General features: G+C 49.1%; 6 protein-coding genes across 6 annotated transcripts, besides 4 other annotated features; 2 read left to right on the top strand and 4 right to left on the bottom strand.

Annotated features, from left to right (window-relative positions):
* Window positions 1-214: 214 nt before the first annotated feature.
* FPSE_06540 (uncharacterized protein) lies at window positions 215-1,975 on the bottom strand (the record flags this gene model as incomplete). The annotated part of the gene is made up of 3 exons (XM_009259658.1): window positions 215-272; window positions 322-1,675; window positions 1,744-1,975. 3 exons carry the CDS (start codon window positions 1,973-1,975, stop codon window positions 215-217), a joined length of 1,644 nt encoding a protein of 547 aa, XP_009257933.1.
* Window positions 1,976-2,854: 879 nt separating this feature from the next.
* Window positions 2,855-4,630, top strand: FPSE_06541 (uncharacterized protein; the record flags this gene model as incomplete). Its single annotated transcript, XM_009259659.1, has 2 exons — window positions 2,855-3,127; window positions 3,176-4,630. The coding sequence occupies 2 exons, from the start codon at window positions 2,855-2,857 to the stop codon at window positions 4,628-4,630; spliced, it is 1,728 nt and encodes a 575-aa protein (XP_009257934.1).
* Window positions 4,631-5,083: 453 nt separating this feature from the next.
* Window positions 5,084-5,105: a repeat region.
* A 950-nt stretch (window positions 5,106-6,055) lies between these two features.
* On the bottom strand, window positions 6,056-6,409 carry FPSE_06542 (uncharacterized protein; the record flags this gene model as incomplete). The annotated part of the gene is made up of 2 exons (XM_009259660.1): window positions 6,056-6,243; window positions 6,274-6,409. The coding sequence occupies 2 exons, from the start codon at window positions 6,407-6,409 to the stop codon at window positions 6,056-6,058; spliced, it is 324 nt and encodes a 107-aa protein (XP_009257935.1).
* Window positions 6,410-6,830: 421 nt separating this feature from the next.
* FPSE_06543 (uncharacterized protein) lies at window positions 6,831-7,946 on the top strand (the record flags this gene model as incomplete). Its single annotated transcript, XM_009259661.1, has 1 exon — window positions 6,831-7,946. The coding sequence occupies one exon, from the start codon at window positions 6,831-6,833 to the stop codon at window positions 7,944-7,946; it is 1,116 nt and encodes a 371-aa protein (XP_009257936.1).
* Window positions 7,947-8,174: 228 nt separating this feature from the next.
* FPSE_06544 (uncharacterized protein) lies at window positions 8,175-9,767 on the bottom strand (the record flags this gene model as incomplete). Its single annotated transcript, XM_009259662.1, has 1 exon — window positions 8,175-9,767. The coding sequence occupies one exon, from the start codon at window positions 9,765-9,767 to the stop codon at window positions 8,175-8,177; it is 1,593 nt and encodes a 530-aa protein (XP_009257937.1).
* Window positions 9,768-10,809: 1,042 nt separating this feature from the next.
* Window positions 10,810-10,841: a microsatellite.
* A 173-nt stretch (window positions 10,842-11,014) lies between these two features.
* FPSE_06545 (uncharacterized protein) lies at window positions 11,015-15,143 on the bottom strand (the record flags this gene model as incomplete). The annotated part of the gene is made up of 4 exons (XM_009259663.1): window positions 11,015-12,747; window positions 12,795-14,260; window positions 14,313-14,850; window positions 14,900-15,143. The coding sequence occupies 4 exons, from the start codon at window positions 15,141-15,143 to the stop codon at window positions 11,015-11,017; spliced, it is 3,981 nt and encodes a 1,326-aa protein (XP_009257938.1).
* An 18-nt stretch (window positions 15,144-15,161) lies between these two features.
* Window positions 15,162-15,186: a microsatellite.
* A 3-nt stretch (window positions 15,187-15,189) lies between these two features.
* Window positions 15,190-15,211: a microsatellite.
* Window positions 15,212-16,443: the final 1,232 nt, after the last annotated feature.

Here is a 16,443-nt window from a genome sequence, read left to right on the forward strand (position 1 = left end):
TCTACACGTCATGACAAGGCGGGGACTCCAGTTCCCATAGAAAGACAATCCACACTTGCATTCTAGCCCATCCTAACTTCATGATGCCGATGGTTCATTGCGATGATTTTTGCCATATCCCAAAAGTCGTTGCCGTTCGTAAAGAACCGCTCTAATAGTAAAAAGAAAAACGTTATGCATCTCCATTCAACGCCTTGTATCCCGTGGTATACCTTTAAGCAATCTGGTTGACCTTGCAAGACCAGCCAGAACCACCAGCAAGAAGAGGCAGACTACAAATGATGTTAGCAAAGAACAAAAATTATTAATGACAAAACATACCTAGCACCGAGGCACCAGCCGAGCTCGTTGCCCTTAATCTTCTTGGCGATCTTGACCTCACGATCAATAGGCATGTCGTAACCAGTGTGGAGGAGGGCCATCATGAAGTTGAGGTCCAAGCACCACTCAGGTCGGTCGTTGAGCTCCGTCATGGCCTCGGGGACGGTGGTGAAAACGTCCCAAGCAGTCTTGCCCATACAAACAGTCTGGGTAAGATCGTGCATCTCGCGAAGAGTGAAGGAGTCGGGCATGCCCAGAGGCTTAGTGCGGTCGAAGAAGTAAGAGAAGATGTAGACATCCTCCTTGCTAAAGGTCTTGGACAGCAGAGGCTGGTGAATACCGTTGAAAGAGCAAGGGGCAAGATCACACTTCTCGTCCTTCTTGAGAATCTTCTCAGCCAGGTTGCGGCACTGAGCGGGAGCAGGCTGAGAGGGTCCGGTGAAGGTAACCAGAGTCAGGTCCTCGCTGCCGTCCAAAGTGACGTTAACAGCCTTGGTCATTCCGGGGGCAATACAAGGGTTGACAATGGGCTCCTTCAACCAGCTCTTGTCAGCACCCTTGGAAGCGGTGAGGTCCTTGATCAAAGCTCCGTGAATGGCCTTGCGGGCGGCCATCAAACCGTAACCCAAGTGGGAGTGCTGGTAAAGCTCGAAGTGACGGCCACCAAAGTCAAGGTCGTACTTGTGATCGCCCTCAGCAAGCTTCTCGGGCATGCCACCGTCAGCGGCGCCCTTGAAAGTAGGCTCGAAAACAATCTGAGTGGAGCCACCACCAAGATCGAAGGTAGCGGCGGTCTCGCTCTTATCGGGGCCGCCAATCTTGCCAAGCAGGTAGTTGGTGGTGATCCAAGCGTAGACACCCTCCAGAGAGCCATCCATGATAACGACGCCCTCGTTCTCCTTGTCGACAACAGGGAAGGGGTAATCTTGCTCGAGGTGGCGTCTGACTTCATCGAGGATAGCGTCGGCGGCTTCCTTTCCGATCATTCGGAGACCAGCGGTGGCCTTGACGGCAACGGGAGTGCAGCCCTTGAGAGCGTTGGGAACAGTGTCCATGGCGACCTTGAGGAGAGGATCGAGACTCTTAGCGGCGGCCACAGGGTTGCCCTTGTAGTTGCTCAGACCGCCAACTTCCTTCTCGGTCATCTTGAACTCCTCATGCTCAAGCTCGGGTGTAGGACCGCAGTTGTTGAACTTGTAGACGTGGATTCGCGAACCAGTGCTGCCGGCGTCGATCATGAGAACATACTGGACGATAGGCTTATCCTTGGAGAAGGACTTGGCGCATCGATCGGTACCGTAAGAAGAATCCGAGGGTGACTGTCCATTGTTGCTCGCGTGAGCGGGCTTGGTAACTGTCGGTTCGTTAGCATGAGGTTATTGAGACTCGATCAACTGCTGCTACTACCTCCACTCGGCGTACCTTCGTGATACACTTCAACACCCTTGGGGGAAATAAAGTAGAAGAGGGTAACAATCGCAAAGACAATGGCGGCAGTCTTAATCCACCTCGTGCGCTGGGACTGCGTCATCCAAGATTCCTTCATCCTGCCAATGATGCCTTGCCTCTTGGGCTTGAACTTGTATCGGTCTGGTTTTTCGTGGGGATCGAAGCCTGGCAACTTTGATGAAGAGGGCGATACGGGTGTTCTCATGAGCGCGGGTCTCGCGAAAGGGAGATAAGATTGTCTTTAAAGGGCCTGGACTCGGTTGAGCATCGAAGGGTCCCTTGTTAGGTAGGGGGCAGGAATGTCAAAATGAGGGTGACTTGGAGTAGAAGGGGATTGGAGAGGAATTAATTTCCAATTAAAAAAAGGGATGAGGAAGAAATGGTCTTTTGACAAGCTGGCAATCAATGCTGCGGATAACAATGAGAGGAAAGGGAAAGGGAAAGGGGGGTCGTATACTTTTTTGACAGACGGAAATGGTTTGGTTTGGCATCTTGTAGCCAATCTGCATCCAGAAGCACCCGCACCTCCACGGCCATGGCGATGGTGTACGCCGCATCTGCATCTGCCAGGGGCTATTCTTCCCTAAGAAAAATGATCTCCATGCCCCTAAAAGCGAAGACTCGCCTAATTTTAGATGTCTAGACCCCCACCGCTAAATCGTCAGGATGAGACACGTTTTTGATGTCATGAAGTTTGAGAAAGTGTTGATCAGCGACAAATGACAAAGTCATATTTTTTAGATATGTCTTTGAAAACTCTCATAACTGTATGCTTGTCTAATAACAAACCTCCATGTTTATCGCGCTTATTACTGTAATCATCACAAGGCCTGGATTTGCCTCCTACGTAGACCTCTTTAAGTCTGCGCCTCCAGAATGTTCCAGTCGTACGCAATGTTGCCTGCTTCATTTGCGACTGATAGATTAATTCCACCACCTACCTAGATTTCCAATATCATAATAACAACCACTTACTCTCACCTAAATTATCTTCCAAGCCTAACACTATACATCAGACGTTGTCTCATTCTTGCGGCACCTACGCGCATCAGATTGATTCATTACCTTAACTCGGCGACAAGAGATGGATGTGCAACTCTTTGTCTATGACCTCTCACGAGGCTTGGCTCGTCAAATGTCTATGGGCATTCTGGGCTTCCAACTCGATGCCATATACCACACCTCAATAGAACTCAACGGCAAAGAGTATGTCTACGATGGAGGCATCATCGCGATCAGACCGGGCTCCTCACATCTCGGTCAGCCACTACAAAAGATTCCGCTTGGCAAGACGAATCTGCCTATCGATGTCATTGAAGAGTTTCTCGATTCTCTGAGACCAATCTTTACATTAGAGGTATTGTCTACTGATATCCCATTTGCGCTCAAATCTGACACTGTATAGGCATACGACTTGTTTCATCACAACTGTAATAACTTCTCAGATTCGTTCGCAAACTTTCTGCTAGGAAAAGGTATTCCCGAGCACATCGTCAAGATGCCACAAGCTGTTCTCGATTCGCCCATGGGTCGAATGTTGCTTCCTCAGCTTACTCAAGGGATCAATGCCGGAAGACAGGGTGGCTCTATTCTCGGGCTACAGGAGAGCTCTCAGGCACCAGTTGCAGCACCAAAGCACGTTGTCAGGAACATTGCCAACGCATCTGAATTTGATCGTTTGATGAGCGAGACAAAGAACTCATGCGCGGTCATCTTCTTCACATCAGCTACGTGTCCGCCTTGCAAAACGCTCTACCCAATCTATGACGAACTCGCGGAGGAAGTTGGCGATAAGGCGACTCTCCTGAAAGTCGACATTTCGCAACCTCAGCAGCATGAAATCGGAAGTCGATACTCGATCAGGGCAACTCCCACTATTGTGACTTTCCTTCATGGCAAGGAAGAAAACAGGTGGTCAGGGGCTGACCCAGCTGCTCTTCGAGGCAATATACAGCTTCTCGTCCAGATGGCCCACCCTGTTCATCCTCATGAGCGACTACGTCTTCCTACTTTTTCAAATCCGAATGCAAAGCCAGTACTTTACACAAAGATTCCCCCGTTGGATAAGCTCATGGTGAAGATGGGTTCTGAAGTTGCCAGTAAGCCTGAGGTCAAGGCTCTCAAGCAATATCTGGAAGATCGAACAAAGAACGGCCCCTCAAGTGCAGTTATTCCCGACATGGGCCATTTGTCGAGCCTCATCAAAGATTCAGTCGCATCACTGCCCATCGATATCCTCTTCACTATTGTCGACCTGTTCAGATGCGCACTCTCAGACCCTAGAATCAGTGGCTTCTTTGCGGAAGAGAAAAACCACGAAACAGTTCTTGCCGTACTAGAGTCCGTTGCTCAAAAGACTGACTGCCCTTACGCTCTGCGTCTCGTCACACTGCAGATGGCCTGCAACTTCTTTTCAACGCCCCTGTTCCCCGACGAAATCATGCGGGACAGCTCGTTGCGCGCGGTAATCATTCTTCTTGTCTCATCTAGTTTCCTGGATGAGAGCCACAACAATGTGAGAGTTGCAGCTTCATCGCTTCTTTTTAACTTATCACTGGCAAACCGAAAAGCCAGGAGCAGCTCAAAGCCAACTTTGTCCGGAGATGATGATCTAGAACTCGCCGCGTCAGTAGTGGAGGCCATATCTCTGGAGGAAAAGTCTGCAGAGGCATTGCATGGGATGTTGTTGGCTCTAGGTCACTTGGTGTATGGCACATCACTTGATGGAGAGCTGCCAGACCTTCTCCAGGCGGTTGGTGCACAAGACAGCATTTTGGCAAAGAAGCCCAAGTTTCCTGATGAAAAGCTAGTTACAGAAGTTGGTACCGAGCTGTTAGGCAAGGGGCTTAGGAAGCCTTAGATGGATGGTGATTTAATGGTTGCATTATTGTTCATAGACCTACCTTTTTAATGGATGATACACATCAACACAACACTGGTCCTAACATATAGAATTAAACTGGTAACTTGGACTTTATGTATGAAGTACCCTGCATAGACCAGTACCTGAAATTATCTGAAATATTCGAACGCGCCTGTACCACATTATCCCGAAGATGGATCTCAATGAGCCTGACAAGACTCCAATCTTATGCTAAATTCATGGCAACATTTTCCTCGGGATTTCATATTGCATTGTGCTCATAGAGATTAATGTCGCCAGTGTCCCTCGTGCAAATTTGTCATATCCCCGGGATAATACGTCGAGACCCAGATTATTTTCCAATCGGTGTTTGCTGAAGTGGTTTTGCGTGTAAGACGACAGGACATACAACTCCTGATTCAACCTAATGAGTACATAATTAGTACAGTCAATTATATATTTTATAATAATTCCGAGTGAAAAAGACAAGGCAAACAAAATAACCATGATTTTGAATATACTCATTCGCTGTTGTACTGAGTTCAGGATAAAAAACTGTATCAACTTCCAGGGTAAGCTTAGCACTCAATATCCATTTACAGTCCCGCTGTGTCCACTTCCCAACCACCTGTGATAGAAATTTTTAGTGGAGGGTCCTGTAGGTGGGTTCGCTGCTGAATAATCACACAGAATGGCCCCGCTTCCAAGATTTTCAAGGCCTATATAAACTCGACCTTCTCCCGATCTCTTTTGTTCTTGCTCCTTAGATCAAAAAGCAATTTATAATTGTTTTCTGAGCCGCCACGACCTTCACCCGACCTTTTGGTTAACTTCCCACGGTGTCGCGTTGCCTTTCCCATTCCGGGAATCGCTCAGTAGATTATAACCCTTGGATATAGGAAATTCTTCGCCAGCGTCGATGTTTCGCATCGATCTCTGTAGGCGTTGTAATGCCAAGAAGGGGGGACATCTCATCATCCTGAAAAGGATTTTGATTACTTGACCTGTAGCTTTGTGCTGTGCGCGCGACTGGATTTAACCAGCGCGTTGTTGCCGTAAATGCGTGCTGCTTGTTGTCTTGATTGTGAAAATCTTGCACTCGTGTTTTGCGTTGCTGTGCCTCGTTAGAGCTGTTCCATAAGGTGCGGCTCTTGGGTGCGTCACAGGAACAAGATCCATGCAGACCAAGACATTTAACATCATTGGCAAGGTCATGTTAAAGGTCATGAGGCTCAAGGATTGTTCTCTGACCAGGATAATCAATCCTTGACGTGCTGTTTAGCGTTGATCCTCACGGCACTTCTGGATGTAGCTTCACGCCAAATTAAACATCAAGCAAGCATGTGAATCATAGCTCATTCATTCGTGTTCGCGGAAAGCCTAAATACGCAGCAACCCTGCCTCTCAAAAAGTGCAACATCATTACTCGTCATTGGAAGCCTGTCCCAAAACACCCTCAATGCCTTGACTTCTGTGCTGGTCCCTCACGAAATCTTCAATCTTGTGGTCATGATGCGGTCGCTCGGGAGGTCCTGGAGGCTTGTCTTCTTCCTTGGGAGGGCTTTGGCGAGCGGGCAAGACCTTGGCGGCTACAGGGACATACTCCGTGACTAAGGAAATGTTAGTATTGGTACTGATACAATGTTGTCTGGAGAACTTGCTCTTCTCGACGACAGGATTGGGCTTCTGGTTCTCCATCTCGCGAGCGTTGTCCGCAGCGTTGTCGAGCTGCGTCTTGAAGCTCTCCTCCTTGATGTTGTTGTTCTCAGAAGTCATCTTTGCTGTATTATACGGGTTGTGTTTCCTGAAAAGTGATGATGCTCCGAATACGATTATGAAACGGTGATTAATCGTATTTATTGATGAAGTAACCTCAACTACTGATGTTTCCCTGGCTTGTATCTGGGCATTGGCATACGCAATTGGCGTGGATCAATGCGTCCTATCCTATCATGTCCTGTGCTCTGAAACTTCAGCTTCGTCCAACCTCGTTCGTACGTGACGTCAATTAGCAGATGGTGGGGTCATGTCCGATAAAGACCGATAGCGGGCAAAAGTCCATCTTATCGGGCCGCTCTGATGGGCTGACCATCACCCAACAACTACTGATTGTTTGTCTAACACTGAAGAGGTATTTTACCTATAACATAACTTTTGACACACTGTCTTCAAAGTTGATAACGTCGCAAACATAGAAATGCCGCAAATCCCCATCACCATTGTCACGGGCTTCTTGGGCTCGGGCAAGACGACACTCATTCTCAACCTCATCCCGCAACTTCGCGCCCAGAACCCAGACTACAAACTCGCCCTCCTAAAAAACGAATTCGGCGATCTCGCAGTCGACTCGCAACTCGCCGCAAACTCTTCCATATCGGGTGTTCAGGAGCTTCTCAACGGATGTATCTGCTGTAACCTCGTTGGCCAACTCGGCCCCGCGCTCAAGGAACTCGAAGACACCGTCGTCCCCGACCGAATCGTTATCGAGACCAGTGGTTCTGCTTTCCCTGCGACTCTCGCTCTCGAAGTAAACCGTCTTGCGCGCGAGTCTGGAAAGTACATCCTTGACGGTGTCATCAGTGTCATCGACGTTGAGAACTGGAAGGGCTACGAGGATACCAGCTACACAGCCCGCATCCAGGCGCGCTACACGGATCTCATCGTCTTCAACAAGTGGGAGAATGTCAGCATGTTGCGATACGACGAGTGTCTCGACCGAGTTGGTGATTTGGAGGTAGACGTTGCCAAGGTCAAAAGCGACAAGGGCAAAGTCCCTATGGACATAATTTTTGGTGTGGATGGTGGCTTGGCGCAAGAGTTGACAGAGGGGGATGTCGAGAAGACCAACGGACACAGCCATGAGCACTCCAACGGCACAACGAACGGACACTCGCACAACCACCAGAGCGAAGTTGAAGTTCTCTCAGTTGTCCTCAAGTCCGACACCTCAGCCCGCATAAATACCGAAAAGCTCATCACATTCCTCTCCTCCGCGCCTAAAGACGAGGCCTACCGCATTAAGGCTCTCGTCTCTCTCGCAACTACACCAACAAACTCGGACCCTGATATTCCCAAGCCAGCGCCCAGCGCATCAGGTCGCTACATCCTCAACTGGGCGTTTGGACGCTGGACGTTCACGCCCGTCGCGGAAGCGCTGCAAGAGCACGACTCAAGTAGCGATGTTACACTGCGCATGACGATGATTTTTGCACGGTATGAAAGCAACAAGTGGAAGAAGAGACTTGAAGCTGGTGGCTTGATAGAACTAGACGGTGGTGATTCAAGTGGATTGACCGTTACTAAAATTCTATAGAGTAAATAGATAGAGGAAGAAACAGAACTTAGATATAGAGAAAGATGAGGAAAAGGACGTCACGAAGAGATGAAAAGGAATTGTTTATGGATGAACATAGACTCATGATTGAAAGAGATGCTTGTCGCTATCTGACCAGGGATATAGAAAAAAAAAAACCCCGCTACCTAAATTTTGAAATACACACGTTATACAGTCTTTTTACATGAAACCCGTCTTATGTAAATTTCATATCCAACCTGGACCGGGGCAAACTGGGCTTGCGACAAATTGCAAATCGGGCGCTGGGCTTTGTGTTTGTTTGCCGGGCCTAGCATTGAAGTTTTGCTCGTCAAAGTAGTAGTCGGCCCAGTCATCCTCATAAACATCATCTTCTGGAGTTTTACACTTGGCCATCCAAGGATCATCGAATGCAGGACCATCATCAGCCTGAGCTCGATTTTCAACCTCTTCCTTGAACCGCTTAAACACCTCAGGTGTTGACAACGCTGACATGGGCGTTGGAGGTACAGACGGTCCGGTAGCAAGGCTCTTGACAGTCTCAGCTGTGCTGCTGCTGCGCGAGCTAGGTGAAGCTGGTGGTGAGATTTGGTTGGCCTCGGGGTCTGATGTGAGAGATGCAGAAGGACGGTGAAGTTTTGCGATGCCGTTGAGAGAGTGAGAGACCAGTGGCGGAGGGCGGTTGTACTTCTTGATAGTTGGTTTATGATGAAGTCTTGAAAAGTTGGGGCTACTCTCGACGGGAGTCGCTGTCATCGAGTCACTATCGCAGATTGAACAGGTACCAGACCTCTCAGCGATTCCGTTGTGGCATACGAGACACATTGGATCTGACAAGCTATCCTGTCGAACGTGGACTTGAGTGGCAGTAGATGAGCGAGTTGGATGAGAGCTGAGGGCATCTACATGGGGTTTTGATGAAGGGCGCCGCACGACAACTGTGTGAACAGAAGGCTTGCGCCTCTGAGAGTCCTGAGATGATGGACGGATAGCGACCATTTGTACTGATGGCTTTCGCTTGGGCAATGTTGTCATTGAAGCATTGCTGGGTCGTGGTGACGAGAATGGTGAAGCGGTGGGGGTGTTATCGATTCGTTCGACTCGTTCGAGTCTGATAGTCTTGGCTTCGCTGATGACAACTGGCGAAGCAGCTGGCCCCGTTGCCAAGTTGAGATCATCTACAGCCAGGATACTTTTTCGAATATCAATCGCTGGTTCTGGCACTTGTAGTACACCTTGCGTTGTTTCTGTAGGCTCATCGTTGTCGACGTTTTCTAGCTCTTCTTGAGCCGGTGAAAGTGAACCGTAAGTTGATCGGAATGGACCGTTGAAAGGACCAAACGTTAATCTCGACGGTTGCTGTGCTCGTGGCTCCTCCACCCGAGGCTGTTCTGACTGTTGTGGTGACGATGATGGTGGTTCTATCCGAGGAGGCTCGATTTGGGATACTTTTAATGTAGGCGGTCTTAATGAAAATGGTTCTTCTGGCGTAGGTGTTGGTTCTGGCACAGGAGATAATTGATTTTGATGTTGAATATGGTATTCATGTCTTCGGTGGTGTAATTGCTCTGCAAAAGAGGCCTTTCTCATTCTCACAAGTGTCTTTTTACACTCTTCGTCATTGGGAATATCGGCCTCAGTGATCCTCCTCGTGGGCCGGTCAGGATAATGCATCATGGTAAAGTCTGTTTTCGCCGTTGAGGTTGTCTTTGCTACTGACTCTGAAGCTCTTCTGAAGCCCCGGAAACTCAAGTTCCGAGGCGAGAGCTGGTCCCGCCAACTGCTCATCTTGTCGTCGTTGGTGATGGTCCAAGAAGGCATCGTGACGAGCGAAGAGGTTGGGGCGGGAGAACGAGGGTTTGTCTGAAGTCCCTCGAGACCAATGTCTCAGAGGTTCATAGATAAGAGAAGAGGAAAATCTCCAAAAACCTGATTTTGAGTGGCCCTTGAGCATTCGTTTATAAGAAAACCTTGGCTATCAGTCCCCTTTTCCAGACTAAGTGGTGGCAGGTTGGGCGACTGGAATGTAAGTGACTGATAGACGAGAGGGGTCCTGAATAGTGAATCCTGACAGGGCGTCAGCGGTCGAGCTTCTGGGGAAATACGGGATAAGGTTTCTCGTGGTTGAAGAACAGCAAACCTTGTTGGAGTGAATTCGAAATACTAATACGCCGCGTCTTACCTATGGCGGCTCGGAGGTCCCGATGACAACGCTAAGCAGCAACTGAACTGTCATTGTGCGGGGGCAACTCAACCTTTGGAGTTTTTTGGGCTTGCGTAGCACGTACGTAGTGTGTTCTACAAGACGTCAAAGATGGTGGGAACACGGCACGGCTCACCACAAAGAGTTTGCATCCCAAGAATGCGGTTTGGGTGACACGAGGTTTGTGCTTGGACCTGAGAGGGCAGCCTAGCTCAGCCCAGCCATCTCCTCCAAAGAGACAGGGAACCCGAGCAGGAACACAAGCCCGGCTATAATCTCTCGTAAATACATCACAGTCTCGTTAATCGATTCTAGTTGACGAGAGAATGGCCGAAGAGAAGAGGACGGCGTGGTGAGCCATGTGGCCCATGATTCATGGCAGCAAGCCACCAAAAATTAATGCTTATCCACAATTCATGTATAGCAGAACATCGAGACCATTCCAGTAAGAATGGCCCCTGAATCTAAGAGGACTTGCAAGAATTCACAGAAAACTATATCGAGGTCTTTTGATCAAAGGTTCAGTCTAATTTGTTGGCCGACCCTCGGTTCCTGTACCTGAAAAAGCTTTCTCAAGGCTGTTCCTGGCTAGCAATCTTTGCCATTCTTTGTTGGTCATGACTCGGCTTGCGCCATCTTTGTTGGAGAACATTGTCCTTGGTGTGTGTGTGTGTGTGTGTGTGTGTGTGTGTTTCTGTGCTTTTTCTTTTTCTTTTTTCGCTCACTTAGACCGTGCACATGGCCAGAGTAGTCTGATCCGATCCGTGCTAAACTAGCTGTCAATCATGGGAATATTGCGGCTTTTGTTAATTCATCGCTTGCTGGATTGCTTGCTTCAATTGATTGTTTGATTGATGGAATGTATCTAAAGGTTGACAGTCACTGTCATATTGTTGCTAAGCACCAATAATGTTGGTGGTAGCTCATTGCAAAGAACCTCCACATCGGACAAATACTGTATAGTTGCCGCATCATCCAAGCAAGTGCCCTCTGTAGGAATAGGAAGAGTGCTGAGTAGTACAGCAGTATCCTTGGAATGTTGACGCATCAATTCATTGACAATGAGGTGCTGAGCTCTGCTTGGCAACTCGTTGAACGACAGCTCCAAGCCCTGGGGTGTGTAACCTGGTTCCTGCGCCTCCTCCTCTAGGTGAGAGCTTAATCGGTATCTCTCGAGCATTTCGGGTATTTGATCAAATGATTCGCCTCCGTACTGTGTAGATCCTCGAGAACTACGTCGCGAATGGAACCGAGAATGATGGGCCGAATATGGCTCATAATCAGGCTGCTCCGCAAAAGAGATTTTCTTGCTCTCGTTCTCACCAGACGTTACTTGTGTACTGGGCCGTGATTTGCTCGGATAGTTGCCTAGAGAAGACTGCCTTGAATAGCTCGGTCGATACTGCCCAGCTTTTGGTGTTTCTGAATCTGTACTAGAGGGCGGTGCAAAGCTAAGCGTGGATCCTTCCGCCTCCGAGGTGACAATCTTTGTCTCGGGGACCGGACGACTAGAGAACTTCACGGCCGAAGATTGCCTGGAGAGAGTCGGCCTTCCTGGTGTTGTCGTGCCACTGCGGTACGGGCGTACGGTGTCTTCTCGCGAAGGGCTTGCCGGACGCGTACGAGAATATGCAGCAGAAGGTCCCAGTGAGTCCCGTGAGACCAAAGAGGGAATATCTGCAGGGGCAGAATCTGTGCTTTCGTGGTGTGGCCGTTCATTTGTTGGCTGAGAAGTAGATGCCGTCTGCGATGTTTCGGCTCCCCCAACGCCTTTTACCGTTGCAGTCGATGACATGGTACCGTACGATGTAGCCGTCGCATCTCCAACGGTGTCAGACTTCGAACGCCGGCCAAACCTTTCCCAAAAGTCGCCACGAACTCTGCCGTCCTGGTCATGCGATTCACCACGCGCCAACAATGGCTGATGCACCGAATCACTCGGGCCGATGCTGGCTTCGTCGCCGGCATCATGATCTAATATAGAGCTATACCCCATCTCCTCGTCTTCGATAAGATCTGTTGGGGAATCTTCTGTTTCGTCGTCTTCGCTACTTGTTTCGTCTAATGCATCGTCCGGCAGATGGTGTGTATGGATCCCCATGCTGACACCCATCTTGGACAGCATCCGAATAGCCGGCCGTCGTGGCAGCTCGGGAACATCCGTTGTACTTAGGCGTCGGCGTTCATATATCTCCTCATGGGGGTTGTACAAGCCGGGTCTTCCAGATGTCGAATCATAAATCTGTTCGAGCTGGTCGAGCTCTTGAGTTGAAGTCATGTTGTCTGCGCGTCCTCGGTACATCTGAACATCGTCCCACCATTCTTCATTTCGAAGTGTATCGTTTACGACGATTTCCCAGTCTATGTCATTGCCAACACCGTTGACAATGATTTCATAAGTGTTCAACTCGCCCGATGACAAACAGAAAACATTGACTTCTGCATCAATTCGCAGTTTTTCAAGAAGTGCCAGGACTCGGGCATGCTCTTCGTGCACTTCATTTTCGTATTCCACAAACACCATGACTCGTAGTGTATATACTTGCTTCCAGAGCTGGACGCTGTGTAGAATATGTCCGAGTTGAAGAATGAGAGTGTCTATAATTGTAAGCTTGGAACCTAACATTTCTATGTATTCTACTCACATGTGTCAAAGTTTGTAGTCAGCAAGCTCTTGCCATCAGACGTCACTTCAGCGGACATCTGAATCGGCCAAAGGTCAAGGTACTTTTTGGTATTACTGCCATCCTTTCGTGGCGTTTCTAGAGCATCAAAACCACATCCCACTGCGATGTTGAGTCGATACCGCAGGGCAAGATCTTCTAGAATGGTCAAATACTCTTTTGGCGACATCATGTTCTCCGTACGAATGACATCGGTAGGGAGTATGCCCTCCATGAGTCTGGCTGATGTGTCTCCTCGGCGTCTTCGAGGCCTTTCGGGAGCCTTGCCGTTGGATTTGGGTGGGCGTTGCATTTGTCTTGAAAATGAGACGGGGACATCAGGCACGCGTAGTCTCGGGTTAGACTTCCGTAGGTCTTCCATGTTGTAGAAGCCGAGCACAGCAATATTTGGACGCATACCTCCAAGTCCAGCTGACAGTATCAGGTTTCGAATGCCCCAAGTAATCGTGGGGGACATTGTAAGCTGCACAAAAGCCTTGATCTTGGAGAACTCGCTAATGTACTTTGTCCATGCGTGCTGCTGGAGCCTGGCTTCATGGACACCAGAGTTGAAATCGTCAGTCACAATGACATGTCCAAGGATATACAGCGAGCCTTTCTTGAGCGAATTGCAAAATTGGATCAACCTGGTTTGCCGACGGGGGTTGTTGATGAGAAGTATAATATGTGGTCTCCAGAACTTGATGTGTTCTGGCCTGAGACGTAGCAGATACTTCCTCACTTGATGGTAGATCAGATTCTGACTCACATCACCCCAGTGCTTAGGAGGACTAAGGTAGTGGATGAGCAGAAAGAGCAAGACGAGCACTGTAATAGCTACAGTGGCGTACGTTACGTCGATGAAGAACATGGCAAAGCCGGACAAGATGCCAGCAACAAATGCGGTCTGCCAGGTGAAGAACTTGAAGCTCGGGCGAAAGTTGGGTGCAGACCCAATCTTGAGGAGGAAACACGCGAGGTTCATGACGAAAAATGTCATCTGGTAACCCATCGAGATGAAGGTAGCGATCTGGTTGAGATCCGCAAAGAGCGCCACCTGTGCAATGGCATAAGTCAAGAGCAGAGCATATATCGGTTCATCACCATGCTTCGTGCCTTTGCTAAAGAAGCCAAGGCCAGGAAGAAGTTTGTCCCTTGAGAAAGCCTGAAACAGCTTAGAAGCACCAATGAGACCCATCAAAGCTGAGAAGAAGGTGACTGCGCATTCACCTGCGAGGATCACAGGCTGAGATAGGTTGATGAGCGAGATGGCATTGTCATTGGCCAAGAAAGAGTCATGGGTGGTACTCGCAGCCAGAGAAAGGATCACGACGAAATAGATGATAAAGGTTGTCAACATCGCCCATAACGTTCCATGAGGAATCGATCTGCTGGGGTCTTTGAGATCGCCAGACATGGATGCACCCGCAAAGATACCCGAAGTAGCCCTAATCCACCGTTAGTAGGGATTAGATACTGGATTGCAAGTCAGGATCTCACGGGAAGAGGATGCCAAATAGATCACGAAATGTCTCAAGACCCTTGAAGTGAGGACTGCTCAAATGAGGGAGAAAGTTATCAGTCAGGGTATCAAAGCTGGGCCCAGTGAAGTGAATGCCGAGATCCTCATCACGGAAGGGAGTCTTGAAGATAGCCGAGACGGGGATGCTGATGATGGCTAAGCTTAGGATTGCAAGCAAAGCGTTGGACGCCCTCGAGAAAGTCGCAGATCCTAGGAAGCACAGGCCAGTGCAGAGGAGTAGAGCAGCCGTCTGGAGGAAGTAGCCAGTCCAATATCCTTCTGGGAAAGCTGGGCCCAGGTTCAGTCGGATACAGTCAATAAGACCAACAACGTTCATGCTTGCGTTGAGGACCTGAGCAAGATAGAAGAGGATGCCGATGGAACCACCAAACTCGGGACCTAGAGACCTCGAAATGAGGTAATAGGCACCACCTCCTTTGACTTCGCCATTGGAAGCGATAGCCGACAACGAAAGTGTCGTCAACAGATCAATGGAGTATGCAGTGACAAGCAATCCTGGGGCACGATTAGTTCTTTGTGTCTAAACAAGAAATCTGTAGCTTACCGAGGATGCCCACAAACCCGATTTTCCCAATGATGAGGCCAAAGCGCAAAAACATGAGAATACTCATGATATTGAGGAAAACAGGAATGTAGACACCCGATATGCTGCCCAGCTTGTTGCTATGGCTGTGGCGTGAGTCCATCGTGACTGATAGTCGTCTGGCATGGGACTCGGAAGTGCTATTTCGGTGACGGTCTCCCCCATTGTCAACTCCCTTGACATCCGACTGGTGAGGTGTTGTCATGATGCAGTCGGGAGAAGAAGTCAGTCAACCAGTCAGTCAGTCAATTAGACGAGACGAGACGAGACGAGGGAGGGGTTAGAAGTAGCGAGCAACGGCCCACATGAGAGACGGTGTGATAAAGGAACCAGACTAGAGGTGTTGAGACGGTGAGGGAGAGACAAAGTGAGGCTTTTGAGGAGAAGAACAGAACAAAGTAGTAGACGTCAATGGATGATATTTTCTATTGTATTGTCCAAGGGCCGTTTAGCGATTGGATAGTGTGTCGTTAATCCTCTGTATGCCAAGAGAATTCCAAGCTGAAGGCTCCCGCGTGCTGCATATTGGGTGTGGTTAGTGTGGTGATGAGTGTGGATAATACGGGCCAGAACGTCCACTGTCAGAAACCAATCAAGGCCGCCACAACATGCCCAAGGGAGACATTGTTGAACAGATCTGGGGCTTCTGTAGGATGAGCTCACAGAAGGGGTCACCCGGAGGCCGAAGGTGTCACTGATGGAAGGCACTGACTGGGGACATATGTTTGGGCACCTATTACTTGCCTGGGCTACACCTAGCGGGCATGTTTCAAGGGTCCATAGGTCAGCACGGGTACATATATTCAGCGCTAAAAGTCCATCCATTCCAGTGGGTCTGAGTAATAGATATAAGCTAAAGACATACGATAGGTACTAAGATAGATATATCTATTCGCAACTCGCAACAACACAACAACAAAGACTTGGCGATAATAATATTGATAGTCCCCCTTCATGACTCTCTCTTTGTGGGGAAGTCGGGGATCATGTGCAGATTTGGCGCAGTTGGTGTGTTTTGATGGCTTGTTAGTGAAGCACAAGTGTAGTATCGTATCGCGATAGGCGCTGCGGGTGCTACAGCATGACGTAGGCCATGGCTATACGGAATCCACTCTTGGAATATCAAGCTTCAAGGTCTCCTCTCCTCTGTCTATCACTTCGGAGCGGAGAAGGCGGAGTGGACGCTATGTTCACAGGATGGTATGGCCCCTAACAACAGAGGAGATATCCGTACTCAGGTACTACTGTAAACAAGACGGGTAGACCAGATCTGGTGATTTTAGTGCAACACCGTGAACGAGATACAGATCGAGATCCTCCAGGCTAGATATATCCAAATACCGGTATCACTTTACATGGCAAACATGCGCCTCATTCATCTGACCCCCGATTCTCAAGGGTCGTGACGCCCCCACTGAGCGTGACTGGAGAAACGTGCCCGCTCCGCCGCACCAACTGACGGGCAGGACGGGTAAAGCCAAAAGGGATCATCGTTTGGAGGTGCA

This window comes from Fusarium pseudograminearum, chromosome 3 (assembly GCF_000303195.2).
Source record: "Fusarium pseudograminearum CS3096 chromosome 3, whole genome shotgun sequence".
Classification (NCBI taxonomy): Eukaryota; Fungi; Ascomycota; class Sordariomycetes; order Hypocreales; family Nectriaceae; genus Fusarium; species Fusarium pseudograminearum.